This window comes from Protomyctophum parallelum (assembly GCF_964188405.1).
Source record: "Protomyctophum parallelum genome assembly, chromosome: 1".
Classification (NCBI taxonomy): Eukaryota; Metazoa; Chordata; class Actinopteri; order Myctophiformes; family Myctophidae; genus Protomyctophum; species Protomyctophum parallelum.
This window is the reverse complement of record NC_139697.1, coordinates 43,361,512-43,378,513: the sequence shown is the minus strand read 5'-3', so window position 1 is coordinate 43,378,513 and position 17,002 is coordinate 43,361,512. Positions and strand designations below refer to the sequence as shown.

General features: G+C 43.3%; 1 protein-coding gene across 1 annotated transcript in view; it reads left to right on the top strand.

Moving 5' to 3' along the window:
- The window catches only part of tpd52 (tumor protein D52), a gene marked incomplete at its 5' end in the record, with an annotated part of 40,265 nt that extends 24,150 nt beyond the window's left edge, over positions 1-16,115 (top strand). Inside the window, 2 exons of the mRNA XM_083789831.1 lie at positions 9,616-9,664; positions 14,394-16,115. Coding sequence (XP_083645957.1) covers positions 9,616-9,664; positions 14,394-14,507 — 163 coding nt within the window. The 3' untranslated portion in view covers positions 14,508-16,115. The remainder of the gene's footprint in view (positions 1-9,615; positions 9,665-14,393) is intronic.
- Between the last annotated feature and the right edge of the window lie 887 nt (positions 16,116-17,002).

The window sequence follows — 17,002 nt, the reverse complement described above, 5'->3', positions numbered from 1 at the left end:
CCCAGTCATACATTAAACAAAACCTTAAGACAACCTGAACCATGCAAATGTCACAAAACACCACACCACATACCAAAAAAAAATAACCCATGTCATACAATAAAATAAAACATTAAGACAACCTGAAACATGCAAATGTCACAAAACACCACATCACATACCAAAAATAACCCATGTCATGCATTAAACCAAAACATTAAGACATCATGAACCGTGCAACTGTCACAAAATACACCACCACCTACCAAAAATAACCCAAGTCATACATTAAACCAAAACATTAAGACATCATGAACCGTGCAAATGTCACAAAACACCACACCACATACCAAAAATAACCCAAGTCATACATTAAACCAAAACATTAAGACATCATGAACCGTGCAAATGTCACAAGACACCACACCACATACCAAAAATAACCCAAGTCATACATTAAACCAAGACAATAAGACATCATGAACCGTGCAAATGTCACAAAATACACCACCACTTACCAAAAATACCCCAAGTCATACATTAAAACAAAACCTTAAGACACCGTGAACCATGCAAATGTCACAAAACCCCACATCAGATACCAAAAATAACCCAAGTCATACATTAAACCAAAACATTAAGACATCATGAACCATGCAACTGTCACAAAACACCACACCACATACCAAAAATACCCCATGTCATACATTAAAACAAAACCTTAAGACACCGTGAACCATGCAAATGTCACAAAACACCACATCACATACCAAAAATAACCCATGTCATGCATTAAAACAAAACATTAAGACATCATGAACCATGCAACTGTCACAAAATACGCCACCACGTACCAAAATAATCCAAGTCATACATTAAAACAAAACCTTAAGACAACCTGAACCATGCAAAACTTTACCAAACAGTAAAAAACAAACGGTTACAACATCAACAACACTTAACACAAATATTTTCACCCCACAGATGCAGTAGATTGAAAAGTTGCTTCCTACCTTTGAGTTAGTGATGCTGAAAAACACCCAGATCCAAATGTATATTCCATATTTCCATATGTAGTAACTAAGTGTGGACTGTCAACACGGAGGCACACATTGACAGTTGTGATCATGCGCAGATTGCATCACCTCTGCTCCACCATACTGGGTACAAATTAAACGGCCATTAGGGGGAGCCATAGTACAGTGAAATACAATGGGGACTGAGGAATAGCTATTGATTCACTGACTGAATACTTTTATTGGCAGAAGTGTAATCAGTATAGGATACAGTCAACCACATATCCAAAGGGATCACTGATAAAAGTCCTTGCTGTCTTGTTTCCATTCGGTCCAGGGTAATCAATTCATAATCATGGCATATATTATGATATATATATATATATATATATATATATGTGTAGGCCTGCATGTTGGGGGACAAAGAAGGGCTTATAAGGATGTGGAGGTAGTCACTAGACATAGGTCAGGGGGGGGCAATCTTTATTTTATTTTTATAAATATAAATACCTTGGAATACCGAGGTATAGATTATCAATATCGGCATCGTACCGTACTGTAAAATCTCATACCATGGCATGCCTAGTTTGTACCGTCTACCAGAGGGAAGTAGCTGGAAGTCGGTGCAGGGTGGATGAGACGGGGTCGTTTGCTATCTTGATAGTTTTTTTTTTTTTTACGAAGTATCTCATTGTAGATACAGCCTAATTGCTGGTGTCTCTTCCCAATTATTTTTGAGGCTAGATTTACTAATCGCTGCAGCTTGCTTCTTCCTTTGACCTTTAGACTGCCAAACCACATTGCCATGTTAAAACACAAGACTCCCTCTATCAGGTTTTTATAGACTGTTTCCACGATATGCTTGCTCACTCTAAAGGAGTTGAGCTTGCGTAGTAGGTGAAGACGTTGGTTACAAGTTTTAAAAATCTGTTCAGTATTTTCACTGAAAATGAGTTTGCTGTCAATATATCTGCCTAAGTATTTAAAACTGTCTACTACCTCCACTATTTGTCCACCATTTGTAATGGCCTGCACAGGTTCCTCTTCATGAATGACAAGCTTCTTTTGTTTTTGTCACAATGATCCCTAACGAGTTTTTTTTTTTTTTCTTCCCCGCACCAGTTCTGAAGAGATAATAGATATGCTCTGTATGATTCCTCCCCACTGTCCCCCCTTCCTCAGTAAGACAACTGAGACCACTGCTTGCGGTTGAAAGGAAACGTAAAATCAATAAAAAGCTGGCCTAGTAAGATGGGGATAAGCAGGCTGATAGTTGCATAATCAGTTCCTCTCTGACTTTTATAACCAAACTGGAAATAATCTAAGCTGTTAAAAACCATCGCTATAATTTGTCTGCTTATAACTCATTCAATACATTTTCCCAAAAATGGGAGTAAGAGCAATACACACACACACATACACACACACACACACACACCCAGCAAAAGCATGTCCCTGTCACGACCCATATACGAACTATTGATCCCAGACCCACACACAGATAGAATCAATAGGACAGTTCGCCTACACAAATCAGTGCATGCACAGTTCAGTTTGAACAGATGGGCATTAACTGCCTCACACAAAAGCAGAACTAGAATCATATTGATCCCCCAACTGCCAAAGATGAAAATGCCATTATCAGGATCAATACGATGAGATCATCAGATACCGGAAACTCCAATCAGCAAAATCAATACTATGACGTCATCGGAAAAAAAGGGTTAGGCCCCGCCCCCTCGTCCCTAGGGAGTGTCTTCAGTGCCGAAATCGGACATAGGGGTCCCTGGGGAATAATAGTGCCTCTTACTACTACTCATACTAATAGAAATCGAAATACAAAATGAGAAAATAATAATAATAAATGTAAAAGAAAACAACGTCACTTGTAGCCGGGTTTCTGAAATGTCCACAGCCCTCCTATGAGAGGGAGAAAATAGTACAATTTTTATCATGAGCATCAGTTGAGGATGGTCAGACTAATTATATGAAGATAGGTTGAAAATGGGTCGTCCTTTAATATAGCATCAAATTCAGTTTAACCATTTGAACTCTGTATACGACGGAGATTTGCAAATAGCCGATCCACTTGCAGATCTGCTATTTTCCCAAAACAAATCAAATGGACCCTTAAGGCTACAGGTCCATTTTCCTTGTACAATGTACACCCTCCAAAGTTACATTATTGTTAAACATCTGCATTACTTAATCTACAAAATGAGAGGATGTAGAATTGTTATTTTGATCAACATTTGCCTGTTATCTCTCCTATGGTACCATGTCGATACAGCATGGAATTGTGGACAATATCTCATCCAACAACACAATATTCTTTCGTTTTGGGTCTGAGAGGCTAAATCTCATCACATGGTTGTCCGTAGCTCAAATGCCGAATAAATAATGGACCTTGATATGAAAATGGTTGAAAACCACTGATCTAACAGTACTAATATTGAGCGCTATGTGTTTGCAGGTTGCAGTCGAATGACATTAATGTCTCAGGGTAAGGCAGCGCTGCGTCGAGTCATGCTAGTTAGTGATCTCTCAGGGTAAGGCTGCGTCGAGTCATGCTAGTTAGTGCTTCAGCTGAAAGTCACACAGAGTGATCAGTCCACTGATCACTCTGTGATTACTTGTTTTTTTTCCTACACAGTATAGTACAATTCTGAGAGTTGATTTTAATTAAATATGATGATATTGACAGTGAGATTGTATTGTTAAATAAAAAGGTCTATATTCTGATATAGTAATCGTTGCTATAGAGAGTTGTTTGTTCATTAACAGGAGTCTCCAAGTCTCTCCAGCTCTTTGGTAAATAGTAAACTAATTTTCAGCTCGGGATACCAATTTTATCCAATTAGGAAAGAGAACCCTTTTTCCTCCATCACTTCCAGTTGCCCTAGTTCTTCTCTCTCCTGATAGGATAAAAATTGGCATCCAGACCCGAAAATAAATGTTCTGTTTACTAAAATGCTGGAGAGACAGGGAAACCCCTGTTACTGAACAAATATTCTATAGCAATGATTTATATCAGAATAAAGAGCTATTTAACACATATATCACTTATAGGCCTACCCACGTTTGAACCACTTAACGCCCTATTGTACACTTTCTGTCGCACAATTGCGTCACTGGCACCGGCTTGTAGACCGGCTTCTTTTCTGCTGTAATGACGTGCCCAGACAGAGGGACACTAGGTGTGAAAGTGGTGATCCATTCTCACACTGTCAGAGTTAAAGTGACCTCTGTGCATTTCACTGTGTTTCATCTCCCTTAAACCTCTACTTGTACTTAACCCCCTCCGTAAACCCAACCCCTTCTCATTTCTGTGGCCCCAATGCATTAGCATTAGCCTGTGTCTCTGCATTAGCGTTGGCCTGTGTCTCTGCATTCTAGTTCTGCTTGCTTCCTCCACCATCAACTCTGTAAGCGTAATCTCTCTTTAATTCAGCCGCATCCACTCTCTGGCATAATGCACCCATGCAGCCTCTATCCATCCCCATTCTAAACCCACCCCCTTTAATCCACAAGCTGGGGGTGGGGGGTGGGGGGGGGGATGGAGGGAGGGATGTAGAAGTGACCCTTTGCGGCCCTAAGGTCACAGGTGCGAGACCCCGTGACCGGCCAGGTTAGCTCTGGTTGGTGGTGGTGGAGTGGAGAGAGACCCCCACCCCCACCTCTACCTCAACAACGTCCAAGCAAAGTGCCCTTGAGTGGAGCACCTCGCCTTTAGATGTGCTGTTGGAGGGAGCGTGCGTGCGTGTGTGTGTGCGTGTGTGTGTGTGTGTGTGTGTGTGTGTGTGTGTGTGTGTGTGTGTGTGTGTGTTTGTGGTGCGCTATACTTGAGGGCCAAATTGCCCTATAGTATTTGAGAAAAACACATTGTGAGAACAATGTTTCCTGATCCTAATGGATGCTAAATGGCTTGTTTTGTGAAAAGTTATTTTTAATTTTACAATTTACAACTATGAAAATATTCATGTTGGGGGTTAGGATTAGACATTTAGATTATTATTATTATTATTACAATTATTATTATTATTATCGAAGACATTTTTATCTACCGTACAAGCTCACAGTACAGTGCAGTGTGACACGTTGAGACTCAGATCATGTAGATTGGCAAATGGCAAATTATTGTGAAAATGCCATTCGTGCGTGTGTGTGATCTTCCTTATCTTTCACTACTCCCACCCGGGGGCCTCTGGCAGTGCTGATGTAAATTATTTACCAGCCCCGGCGCTGTGATACCAGCTGTAACCACTGGGACGCTCTGTTCTCACTGACACGGACCTGACTTGCAGCCGCTGTTGTTTCCTTCTATAATACCACGTCTCTTCGCCCCCAGAAATTGCCGATCTACAAGCTCACAGCGCGTCACAACGTCACACGCTGTGAGCTTGTAGATCGGCTTGCTCCCTCCCTCTTTCCTGTCCCGTCTTCACTTGGAACTATCAATGCAGATAAAGCCAAAAACAAATCTTTAAGTAAATAAATAGACCTGGAACAGTTGTGGTTAAAAAAAAACCTAAAAGACAAATGCTTCCTACTAGGTGGAAGGAAGTTGCTGGTTCCAGTTGAAATCGCAACCAATAGCCAAAGCATGAGTAAAGGTACTTAGTTACTTTCCACCACCGTTGACACCCCACTACCACACACACACACACACACACACACACACACACACACACACACACACACACCCTCCCCCTAAGCTAATTAGATGCTTATTAGGGGCCCCAAAGCCGCAGCGTGCTGAGAAATGCAATCTCACGTATTAGCCTGGACCTGTAGCCGCTCCAGGTGTATAGCATATATTAACGTGTGTATGCGGGGGTGGGGGTTGTGGGGGACATGTGCCCACAAATGTCCCCCACAAGCATAGTAGAATTTGAGAAATAGACATTGTGAGGAACATTTTCCTGGTCCTCGCAAAAATTTGTTTTGTTCACTGGCTTTCAATTGGGAAACGATTCCGGTTGGGGTTAGGATTAGGCATTTAGAGGTTTAGGGGTTGCAAGTTGGATTTACTGTATGCCTGATTTAGACTTGTACAGTAGTTGCGTCGCACACCTGAAATAGCAGCTCAACGTGTATAGGGCTGTGACGCATCGTCAGCTTGTTGATTTGCTGCTTTCACAGCCACGACACAGGCATGCAACTACGTATAACAGGCTTTTAGGGTTAGTTAGGGCTAAGACAATGTTGAGGTCCTCACAGGGATAGCTGTGTGTGTGTGTGTGTGTGTGTGTGTGTGTGTGTGTGTGTGTGTGTGTGTGTGTGTGTGTGTGTGTGTGTGTGTGTGTGTGTGTGTGTGTGTGTGTGTGTGTGTGTGTGTGTGTGTGTGTGTGTGTATGTGTGTGTGGCTTTATCTTCACGTTTTGATGACAAAGATACCCCCCCCCCCCCGCACCCACACACACCTCTAAGGAGGATTAGCTCATCATATAGAGCCACATTCATACATTGATCTGGATGAAAATGTGGACTGGGAATGGGAAGCGTAAAACGGAATAATCCTCCAGACATGCTCGCTACTGTCTTTATAACCAGTGGCGTGCACAGATAGACACTAGGGGGTGCTAGAGCACCCCCTGCCCTTTTGGCAATTTTGCTCTTAAAAAAAATATTTTTTCTTGATTAAAAAAAAACGCTTCTACTATATTATTTAGGCCCCCACAATCTAAAGATATGTTTCTATGTCAGTGGTTCTTCGATTAAAGAAAAATAGCAGACCTACAAGCTCGTAGCGCGCCACTCGGTGGCGCGCTACGAGCTTGTAGATCTGCTATTTTTCAATAGCTAAAGCACCAAAGGTGCCCCTTTTTTCACTTGAGCACCTGCCCCTCTAAATGTCTGTGCACGCCACTGGTCTTTATAACCTATTCTGTGTGCTCTCTCTGTTAATTTACTGTCTTTATAACCTATTCTGTGTGCTCTCTCTGTTAATTTACTGTCTTTATAACCTATTCTGTGTGCTCTCTCTGTTAACTTACTGTCTTTATAACCTATTATGTGTGCTCTCTCTGTTATAATCTTCCTCGCTGTTTTGCCGCGTCAACAATAACACCCCGGCAGCCTGTGCTATTCTGCAGTGGTTCTCAAAGTGGGGTTTTCCCGGGACTCCTCCAGGGGTCGTGGGGGGGGGGGGGGGGGGGGGGGGGGGGGTTCCAGGGGATCCCAAGCAACATGAGTTAATATACTGTGTAGACTAGAGCCATGTAGATCTGCTATTTTCAAATAATCAAACATTGGAATATATGTTTAAACATTTAACAGTAAAACAACATTCCATCGGATAACTGACTTGACATTTTTTTAAACAAGCTATGGGTTGTTTTTGATAACATTTGAGAACCACTACTATATGCTGTACTGTACTAACTCCTACCTCTTTCTCTCTGTTTTCCTTAATGCTGTCGGATAGCGTACGTACAATACAGCATTCGGCTAGCATGCCGGTCATGAGGTAAGGAACGTCTGTAGGCCTATAGTCACTAACCGCCGGCGCCTGACCAATGGCAATGTATGGGGTCCAATGCTGATTACCTACACTACAGTATGTTCCGTACCGGCTATTTTTTTAAGTGTTAAACATGGAGGCAAAATGAGCTGCATAATTGCTACCTGGTGTTGAAGTCAAATAATGTCCCAATATATTGACCATTGAACATACGTACTGTACTGTATATATACGACCGGTCGGGGCTCTAGTGGTGAGTGTATCATGGTGCATTTCAGGCTATAACATGGAAGAGGGTTAGGCCCATATACGGCTTTCAGCGCCTGAAGGTGGTTTCATTTTGTAGCATTGTAAAGAAATGTTAGGTTTTGTAGCTGGGGCCTCATGGGGTATCTGAGAGAGTCCCTCTGTACTGGTCGGCTATAAAGCCACCACAGTTAAACATTACCTACCAAATGGCCTATACACGCATGACTTGACTTCAAAGCATTTTGTTAGAGAATGCCCCCACAATTTAGTGTCCTAGCATTTTCCTAGAATCAAAACACGCTCCTTTGTCACGGCCATGAAACCCCTAGGCTGATATTGTAGTTTGTTTTCTAGTTCAGGTTGAAAGCTACAGCAGGTTAAATACACACAGCAGCTAATAAGGTTAATAACGGGTGTGTCACATTTTCATCAAATGTGCAAGCAATAAAGCATAGACGGCAGTCAACAGCATTGCCAGTCACTCCTAAATCCTAAACACACCTGTATTTATTTGATTAGCTGCAGCTGTGTTGTTTACATCAGTGGTCCATGAAGGGGTTCCAGGGGGTCCCCAGTCAAATTTGCTAAAATAGCATCAAAATAAGTTTAACAACTTTAACAAGATGGACAATCTACAAGCTCATAACGTGTCACGATGTGACATGTTGTGAGCTATTGTCTGCTATTTTCAAAAAATCGTGGAAAATGACCATTTCTGAATATTTTGACACAAATCTTGTATGGGGATCCCTGGCACAACATCTTTTCAGATGGGGTCTGCAGCCAAATCCATATTAATTTCCACTTCCTTGTGTACTATAAGACCCCTTTTCCACCGGTTGGTTCCCAATGGAAACTGGTTCAGTTCTTTTTGGTTCTTAGTCCATGAGCCAGAGCTCCAGAATTAGAATTGAGTTGGCAAAACTATACATATTTTAAATTGTTTATAGGATCAATATAAGTAAATTAATATATGATAACCCTTCCACAGTAGTAGCTTTTTCATATATTTTTTTTTTGTGCATATTTTCCTATATGCCATATTTGTATCGTGCAGTAAGTATGTTATTACCTGAACTGGAAAACAAAATACAAAACAGCCTATAGCGTTTCACCAGGCACACAAATGTGCAATAGTAATTATCTGGATAGTTATTAAAGGAGCGTTATCAATTGGACACGGCACCACTAACTAAAAGAGAATACTTTATACAACACGACGTGTTTACAACACGTCATTTCTGAGAAAACAAAATGGACGCCATGTGGAAATGTCCTGTGTGGAAGTGACACAGAAAGCAGGGTGTGACGAGGGAGCAGTGAACAGAACGGGGTCACAGTGGAAAGCTGCTGTATTGTTTGTTGTGACACGTATGCAGTGGCACACTTTCCACTGAACCTCCCATCGCTCCTTTTACAATGAGCCCCAAGTCAAAGTGTTCATTTAAGGTATTTTACTTTAAACACTTCTGACCTGAGATCAGATTCATACGAGGTTTCCGCCGGACACACGCTGGTCTGACGAACCCATTCTGACCCGAGATCAGATTCTAAAAATGTCAGTCGTTCTTCGATTTTTTTCAAAAATAGCAGACCTACAAGCTCGTATCGCGCCACTCGGTGGCGCGATATGAGCTTGTAGATCTGCTATTTTTCAATAGCTAAAGCACGACATGATGCCGACACCAAAATGGGTGCCCGGTCAGAATGGGTTAAACACTTCCTAGGGTCATTGTATCATCTACTCTGGCTTCACATGTGTGCACCGCAGACAGACACGACAGGATATTCCTTCTCTCCGTTTCCCGTCGTTAGTTCTCTCTCTCTCTCTCTCTTTCACTCTCTCTGTGCTCATTGGTTGGTCAGGCCATCACTCACCAGCGTTCCCTCATCTTCCTCTCTCCACAGAAACACACCGCCTTTCAAGTCGTTTGAGGAGAGAGTGGGGACGTTAAAGGTAACGCAAAACAAAACTCTTAAAATAAGCTTTTGCAGAATAAGGCATGTATGTATCAAGGCATATACACAGTGCTGGCCTGATCCCGCCTCTAGCTGCCGCTGATTGGCCAGGCCGTTTGGTGGCCGGAGCATCGAGTCTGCCTGAGAGTTCCCAGATGGGAGCAGGAGGGGGGGGGGGGGAACCCAGTGTACTCTCTGCTGCCCCATCTGGTGGAGTCAGGTTAACCCATTCTGACCTGAGATCAGATTCATACGAGGTTTCCACTGGACACACACTGGTCTGATTAACCCATTCTGACCTGAGATCAGATTATAAAAATGTCAGTCGTTCTTCGATTTTTCAAAAATAGCAGACCTACAAGCTCGTAGCGCGCCACTCGGTGGCGCGCTATGAGCTTGTAGATCTGCTATTTTTCAATAGCTAAAGCATAACATGATGCTAACACCAAAATGGGTTCCCGTTCAGAATGGGTTAATTCATATCACCACAGATCAGAAAATAATTATTTTCCAATTCAATGTCGACAATTATTAATTTCAGTTCGTCAAAACAACTCAGTCTACATTTGAGTATCTAGTTTTATATGGCGGGTTCTAAAACGGTTAGTCCCAATACTTGATTCTGATTGGCTGGTTACTATGTTGTAAATCTCACGATAATCCACACCTTCAATCAACTTTATATCATTCCCAGCAGACACACACCCTGGCCGCGTGGGCGTCTAAGCACCGCCCGCGCTCATATGACTGTGAATGTGTGGCTCCGGAGTCCGGGCAGCCTCGTAAAGACATCAAGCGCCTCCTATTCCCCCGTCACAGAGACTGGCCGAGTGGAAACAAGGAAGTGTGGCTAGCTCTGGTGGGCGCAGCCACACCCTCTCCGCTATACGCGTCGCCGTCGGGTCTCACCACGCCTCTCAACCATTATAAAAGACCCAGTAACCCGACACCCCTTGTGGCTTATTGCTTTAATATAGGCCGCTAGTATCACAAGATCTTTGTCATAACTGAGTGCATGTTTGTTACATTTTAAACAAACAGCTAGGTCACTGCTTATACGTTTTCATCTGTCACTTTCATACTCACAGCTATTATCACTCCCTCAGAGCGCCGGTTTGTTAGCTTGTGTCTGTTACTAGCAAACATTAGGTCATCTCGGGTGTATCAGCATCATCGGTTTTTGTTTTGTTAAGGCACAGTACATCATAGTTTTTTGCATTTTTCAATAAAGTCAGGAATCTCCGACTTACTTCGTATTCGACAGACATTCAAGGTAAGAATCCATAGCCTCAGGGGAGCCGTCGTCCTCCCGAGTCCTCTTTCCAGGGTCAGATGCAGCCTCTTTTGTCTGTGCTCCATATCTGTCCTACACGTCAATACCCAAGTCTTTATAATCCACATCATTGTATCTGATCATGAACAGATTATCAGGGTTGTTATTAAGTTAATTGAAGAATTTCTTAACAGCGATTAATCGAATTTCGATTAAATGGTAACATCCCCAGTGCATGTATTGTAGTGATGTGTTGGAGTACACCGGTGGTTCTTAAATTTGGGGTCTGGGGACCCCCAGGGATCCTAGAGGGGGGTACCGTTTGGTCCCCAGCAAAATTACTTTACGTAACATGGCATCAAAATCAGTTCAACACTTTAACCCTCAAGCCCAACCACACCAATGCAACTCATTGCAACTTGATGAGTTGCATTGGTGTGGTTGACTTTAAAATCCGTCTTGTCCCGACCCAACACTTTGGTGTGGTTTGGGCTTTATACAAAGGCTATTTGAAAAGAACGCACTGTGACACTGCATTCACCCCGAATGACATGAATTGGTGTGTCGTGATGAAATGCACACTAACCTGACACCACCCCCAAGTCCACACAGGCACGCACATACGTACACATGTTTACGCGCACAATAAGGCTGGGCACATCAGAAAACACATCAAAACCGACACCTCTAACTGATTTAATGTGAGGTAAATCAAATAATCGATTAACAAATCGACACGCACAAACACACACACGCACGCTCGTGCACACACACACACACACACACACACACAGTTCTTCAGAACTTGTAGGTTAGATTATATAACATGTTTTTTCCTCTCTTTATTCATTAAATTATCGATTTGTCTTCATTGTTTTCTTCAAGAAACGTTTAAAGTCATTGTGTATATAAATACTTGCACAACTACGGCAAGGTTGGGATCCTTTGGGATTTATCTGAATCTGATCTCAGGTCAGAATGGGTTCGTCAGACCAGCGTGTGTCCAGCGGAAACCTCGTATGAATCTGATCTCAGGTCAGAATGGGTTAAACGATTCCAGTTCCTTAACGATTCCCTTTAACGATTCATAGTACAGTGCAACTCCGTGTGGGGGGGTCCCCCAGAGTCCCCGGAACTTCCAGACCCGCAGGAACGCGCCTGGTTTACGGCGAGCCACCCCGCATCCGAAACGGTCGAGAAATTACAGAGTTACCGTGTGTGGGTCCCTCTACTGTACTGTACTGTACTGTACTGTACTGTACTGTACTGTACTGTACTGTACTGTACTGTACTGTACTGTACTGTACTGTACTGTACTGATACACCTGTGTGGCGCGATATGAGCTTGTAGATCTGCTATTTTTCAATAGCTAAAGCATGACATGATGCCGACACCAAAATGGGTGCCCGGTCAGAATGGGTTAATGAAGTGGTTGCACCACTTAAAAATATAGAGATAATTTTGCATAAGCAACAAATTCAATCATACGTACTGTATAGCAGACCTGAAGTCCACGTCCCACTTTTGACAGCACACCATGCACAAACGGAAGTTGTGACCGCGTGATTAAAACTGGTTTTCATAACCGGTTGTCACCAAATGTGATTGAACCAATTCCGGTTCCTCAATGTTGGATCCGGTTCCTCCGGTTCCCGATCCCAACCCTACAGTTGTACAGTTGGTACATCACATGCGGCGTAAAATGGCTGCTCACTGCTCTTAGTTGTTGTTGTAGGATGGCAGAGGACGGATTTCATGTATGTGCATTATACTGTATACAGTGGCAGAAAAAAACACCCCAAAGAGTGGGGACTATTCAATGGACTATTCTTTATTTATATTTGTCTACATATTAGAATTGTGTTTTGTGACGATATCATATCATCTATAATTCTAACAATGTCTGACATTGTGTCAGAAACACCGCCGTATCTCCTCATTGCCTGCACCAATCACTCCCGCTTTTCACACAGGCATTGACCATATGAATATGGAGGTCTTAACGAAGCCCTTTTTTCGATTTGACACATTAATGATTAATAATGAATTTATTAGTGAATTAACCTCGCACCCTCACACACCTCCGCCCCTTAGCGACACCTGCACCACAGGCCACCGTTCTCACCGTTACCCCACTGGCATGCTTCCTCTAGCTACCGCCGCAACACAACAAAGAGTGCCCTATACAATTTGGCGCCGTGTGTGTGTGTGTGTGTTGCATCCTTTGGCCGTCTTCTCCTACTAAACCACACCGTTTGCACACATCTCACCATGCACAACATCAACAGCTAGCCTGTCCACACCTCAACCACTACTTTGCATTCATATTTATGTCATATTTACAGTACAATACCCATTTATATGAAATAATAATCCAACCGCACAACTCATCTCCCCGCAAATCACGTGTCACCAGTGTCACCAGTGAAATGCATGTTGGGACGGACACAGATTAATACTGGGACACAGTTTCCGGCGCAACATTCCCCTTGCATTCTCCAACGCACTTCCCCTTTTTCACACCGCCCCCAGGCAGGCATCAGACCTATGCATCAGACCCACACGAGGAAAACAACTCGGACCCATAGTACAGCTACTCTTGCGTCAGTCGACATAACTTCTTCTTTGGGGAAGCACCGCGGCCGGGTTGCGTGGCACAGGCACCTGAAAGCTCCGACAGTTGGACGGAGGCATGTTAACGTGAACACACACACACACACACACACTGTTTCGAGACCACACTGTCCGCCCCCTCCTCAACCACCTCCTTCGCCGTGCCATACACATGGGCTACATGCATGCTCAAAGCCTGGACACTGACAACGACAGGTTACAGCCCTGCGCGCACCCAGCGTGGCTGCGTGACACACTGAACAGCACGATCACAACGGAATGCTCATCTGTCGGGGTCTCGGGGTGGCCAAATGGAGACGTTTGGGGAAGACAGATCCCGTGCCGTCAGAACAACACAATGACAAAATACACACAGACAGATGCAATGACAACAACACGTTCCTAAATCACACAAAACATCAAATTCCTATCCTGATTATATAAAGAACAAACTACAACTTGCTTTGAAGCCCAAAAAGCCAACCTCCGCGTTCACCGTTTAATAGCTTATATCTCCATGGGCAGCAGACGGTGAGCGGTTAGGGACCATCTACAAAGTGCAACACCGAACTTGAAAATATTCAATAACTTCCATTTATAGGCAGAATATCACCACCATATTTACATCACACATCAATGGTGTACTTATGATTGTACTACAGCATTTAATTAGCCTATACTTTTGTGCCCAACCCAACTTCCCAAGACCATCTGTAAACAATTACCCCCCCTATCAGTAATGTGATCTATTACATCGCACACTGAACATGATTTGCTGTTCATATATTCAGAACGGGTAAGGACTAGTGTGAAACAATTCTCTCTCTCTCTCTCTCTCAGACCAAGATGGCCCCCTCCCACGGCGATCAGTTCAACAGTGACCCTGAGTCCGAGGCGGCGTTGATGACCCAGCAGCCTGAAGACACGCCCCACCAGGAAGCGCCCATGCACTGAAATCTGACCTCTGGCCTCTCACCCCGTCGCCTCTAAACTCCTTAACTCCCATGTGCCAATCCCTCCTCCCTCTCTCCCTCCCTGCATTTGACAAACAACTGACCCCTCCTGCCCCTCCCCGTGACCTTTGACCTTTCCTTTATGATCCAATTGTCTCCTTCCTTTTGTGTGACACGTGCGCTCACTTGTTAGCGGAGCAGAGCGTGTGGGGATTAGAGGCGCTCTCTCTCGCTCTCTCTCGTGTTGCTTGTAGCACACTGGGTTCTCAATGTAGGATTTGGGGACCCCCCCCCAGGGGGGTCCTTGAGCGGGTCCGCAGATAGTTGGGAACCACATGGACCATTACACGTCTGTAATTCTGAGGCCCCCTTTTCACCGGGGTTCGGTTATTTTTTTCCACGTCTAATATTGAACCAGTTCAGAGTGTTTCCACTGAAAATGAATTGGTTCAGAACCCTAAAAGTTGGTTCGGAACTGGAACCACAATGGTCGCCGGTTCCGTAAAAGCACCAAAGTTCCAAGAATGTATAACGGAACCAGTTCTAGAACCAAAAGTTATTTAGGTTGAAGAGGCCTGAGCGTGTAAAATGGAACCAAATGGACCCTTACGGGTCTGTAACTCTGAGAGTGTACAAAAATGGCACCAAATGGACCCTTACGGGTCTGTAACTCTGAGAGTGTACATAAATGGCACCAAATGGACCCTTACGGGTCTGTAACTCTGAGAGTGCACAAATGGCACCAAATGGATCCGTACAGGTGTTTACAGACTGCTGCTTTTTTGGCGAATTTAGGTCTTATTTTTTTCCCCGTCCTTAACATCGTCCCTCACCTCATATTACCTCAATCTGAGCTTCAATTTCAAGAAAAACGCTGCTTATAATGGAAGTGGACGGGGGGGGGAATATTTGTATCGCCCACCATAGTGGAAGCAAGCGTTGCCTAGCGACGGGGGAACAACTATAAGGTAAATATCAGCGATACATTTCTGAATCAATAGTAATCAAAAGATATCGTCTTCTCATCCCTGGCATAGCTGGGTTTAATACCTAAGCACGAGAAATCTTGTACCTGGCCTCAGACCCGTAAAGGTCCCATTTGGACCCCGGGTGGTCCCCGGAACCCGACGTTAAGAACCAGTGCTGTCACACATGTCGTTACAACGGGGTCTCCTGCCACAAGACGGATGGGACGTCCCGCCCCTCCCCTCTTTACCCCCACGACCCAACCCCCACCCCACAAAACCCAGAAAACCTTAGTAAAACGTTGCCAAAAACAATGGTTCCTTAATTGGATTATGTCTGTTGTTGCTGTTGTTGTTGTTGATGGCTACATCTGGTGGACCACAAAATCCTGAGTGTTATTTTTATGGGCAAATTGACACTTTGGTATTGATTGGATGGATTGATTGATTGATTTATTGGTCATGAAATAAACATATGCCATAATAGCATACATCTGACCCACCATAATCAAAAGGATGGCATAACAAAACAAAACAATAAAAGCTTACAGCTTGTTTCCATTGCCGTCCTAAGTACAGTATGAGATGTGTCATGTAGTGTGTCCAAAGGCTCATAAGGAGGAGTTTGGGTTGTGTAGTTACTAGTTACAAAACAGTTTACAGTACATTTCAAGTACAACTCGATACAAAAACGTAACTGTGAGTGGACGACACTCGCATACATTTGTTTACAACAGGGCCCACCAGTTACAATTCATCGAAACATTTAGAGACGTACGAATATACAAAAAACAGGAAATCGTCATAGGAGGTACTGGATCCCCAGATCCGGATATTCAAATAGTAAATTAAAAAAGATATTGTGCCTTGCAATGTTTTTGTAAAATGGATGTTGCTGTAAGGCCCTAATGTTTGAACATCAAATGTCCGTCCATAATGACATGCCCAAAATACTGAGGCCAGATTGAAAGTGTTACCAGAGAGAGAGAGAGAGAGAGTTGAATTAACACTCAGGATTTTGCCCGGTGTTGTCGCCACTTGCACAAAAATGGAGAAAACTTTACAGTCTTTTTTTTTTTATATAAATGAAAAGCCTTGATGGCTTTATAGACTTATTATTCCCTTAACATTACCGGGTGTGTGAATTATTATACAGTGATAAGTATTTAATCCTCCCTTCCTGTTTTGGGGTTTAAAAAACAACAAAAAAAAACAAGGGAGTTTAGGGTTCAATTCAGTTTTCCATGATCAAACAGTTTCCTGTTTAGTTTTTCTGTTGTTCCTGTATATGATCATATTATAGGATATCACAAGAACGCATGGTAGTCCATCACTGTAGTGACTGCATTAAGGCATATCTCAACAGTTTCACCTCGTATATTCATGTTTTACAAGTACAATACTGTCTTTGAACCGCTGTACTGTGTTCTGTGTTGTACACATACATGACTGTTGTTGCAACGTTATGTTGCATGCTGTCGCAGTGGCATTTTGCAACTGCAACCCAGAACCAAATGGACCTTCAATTGGT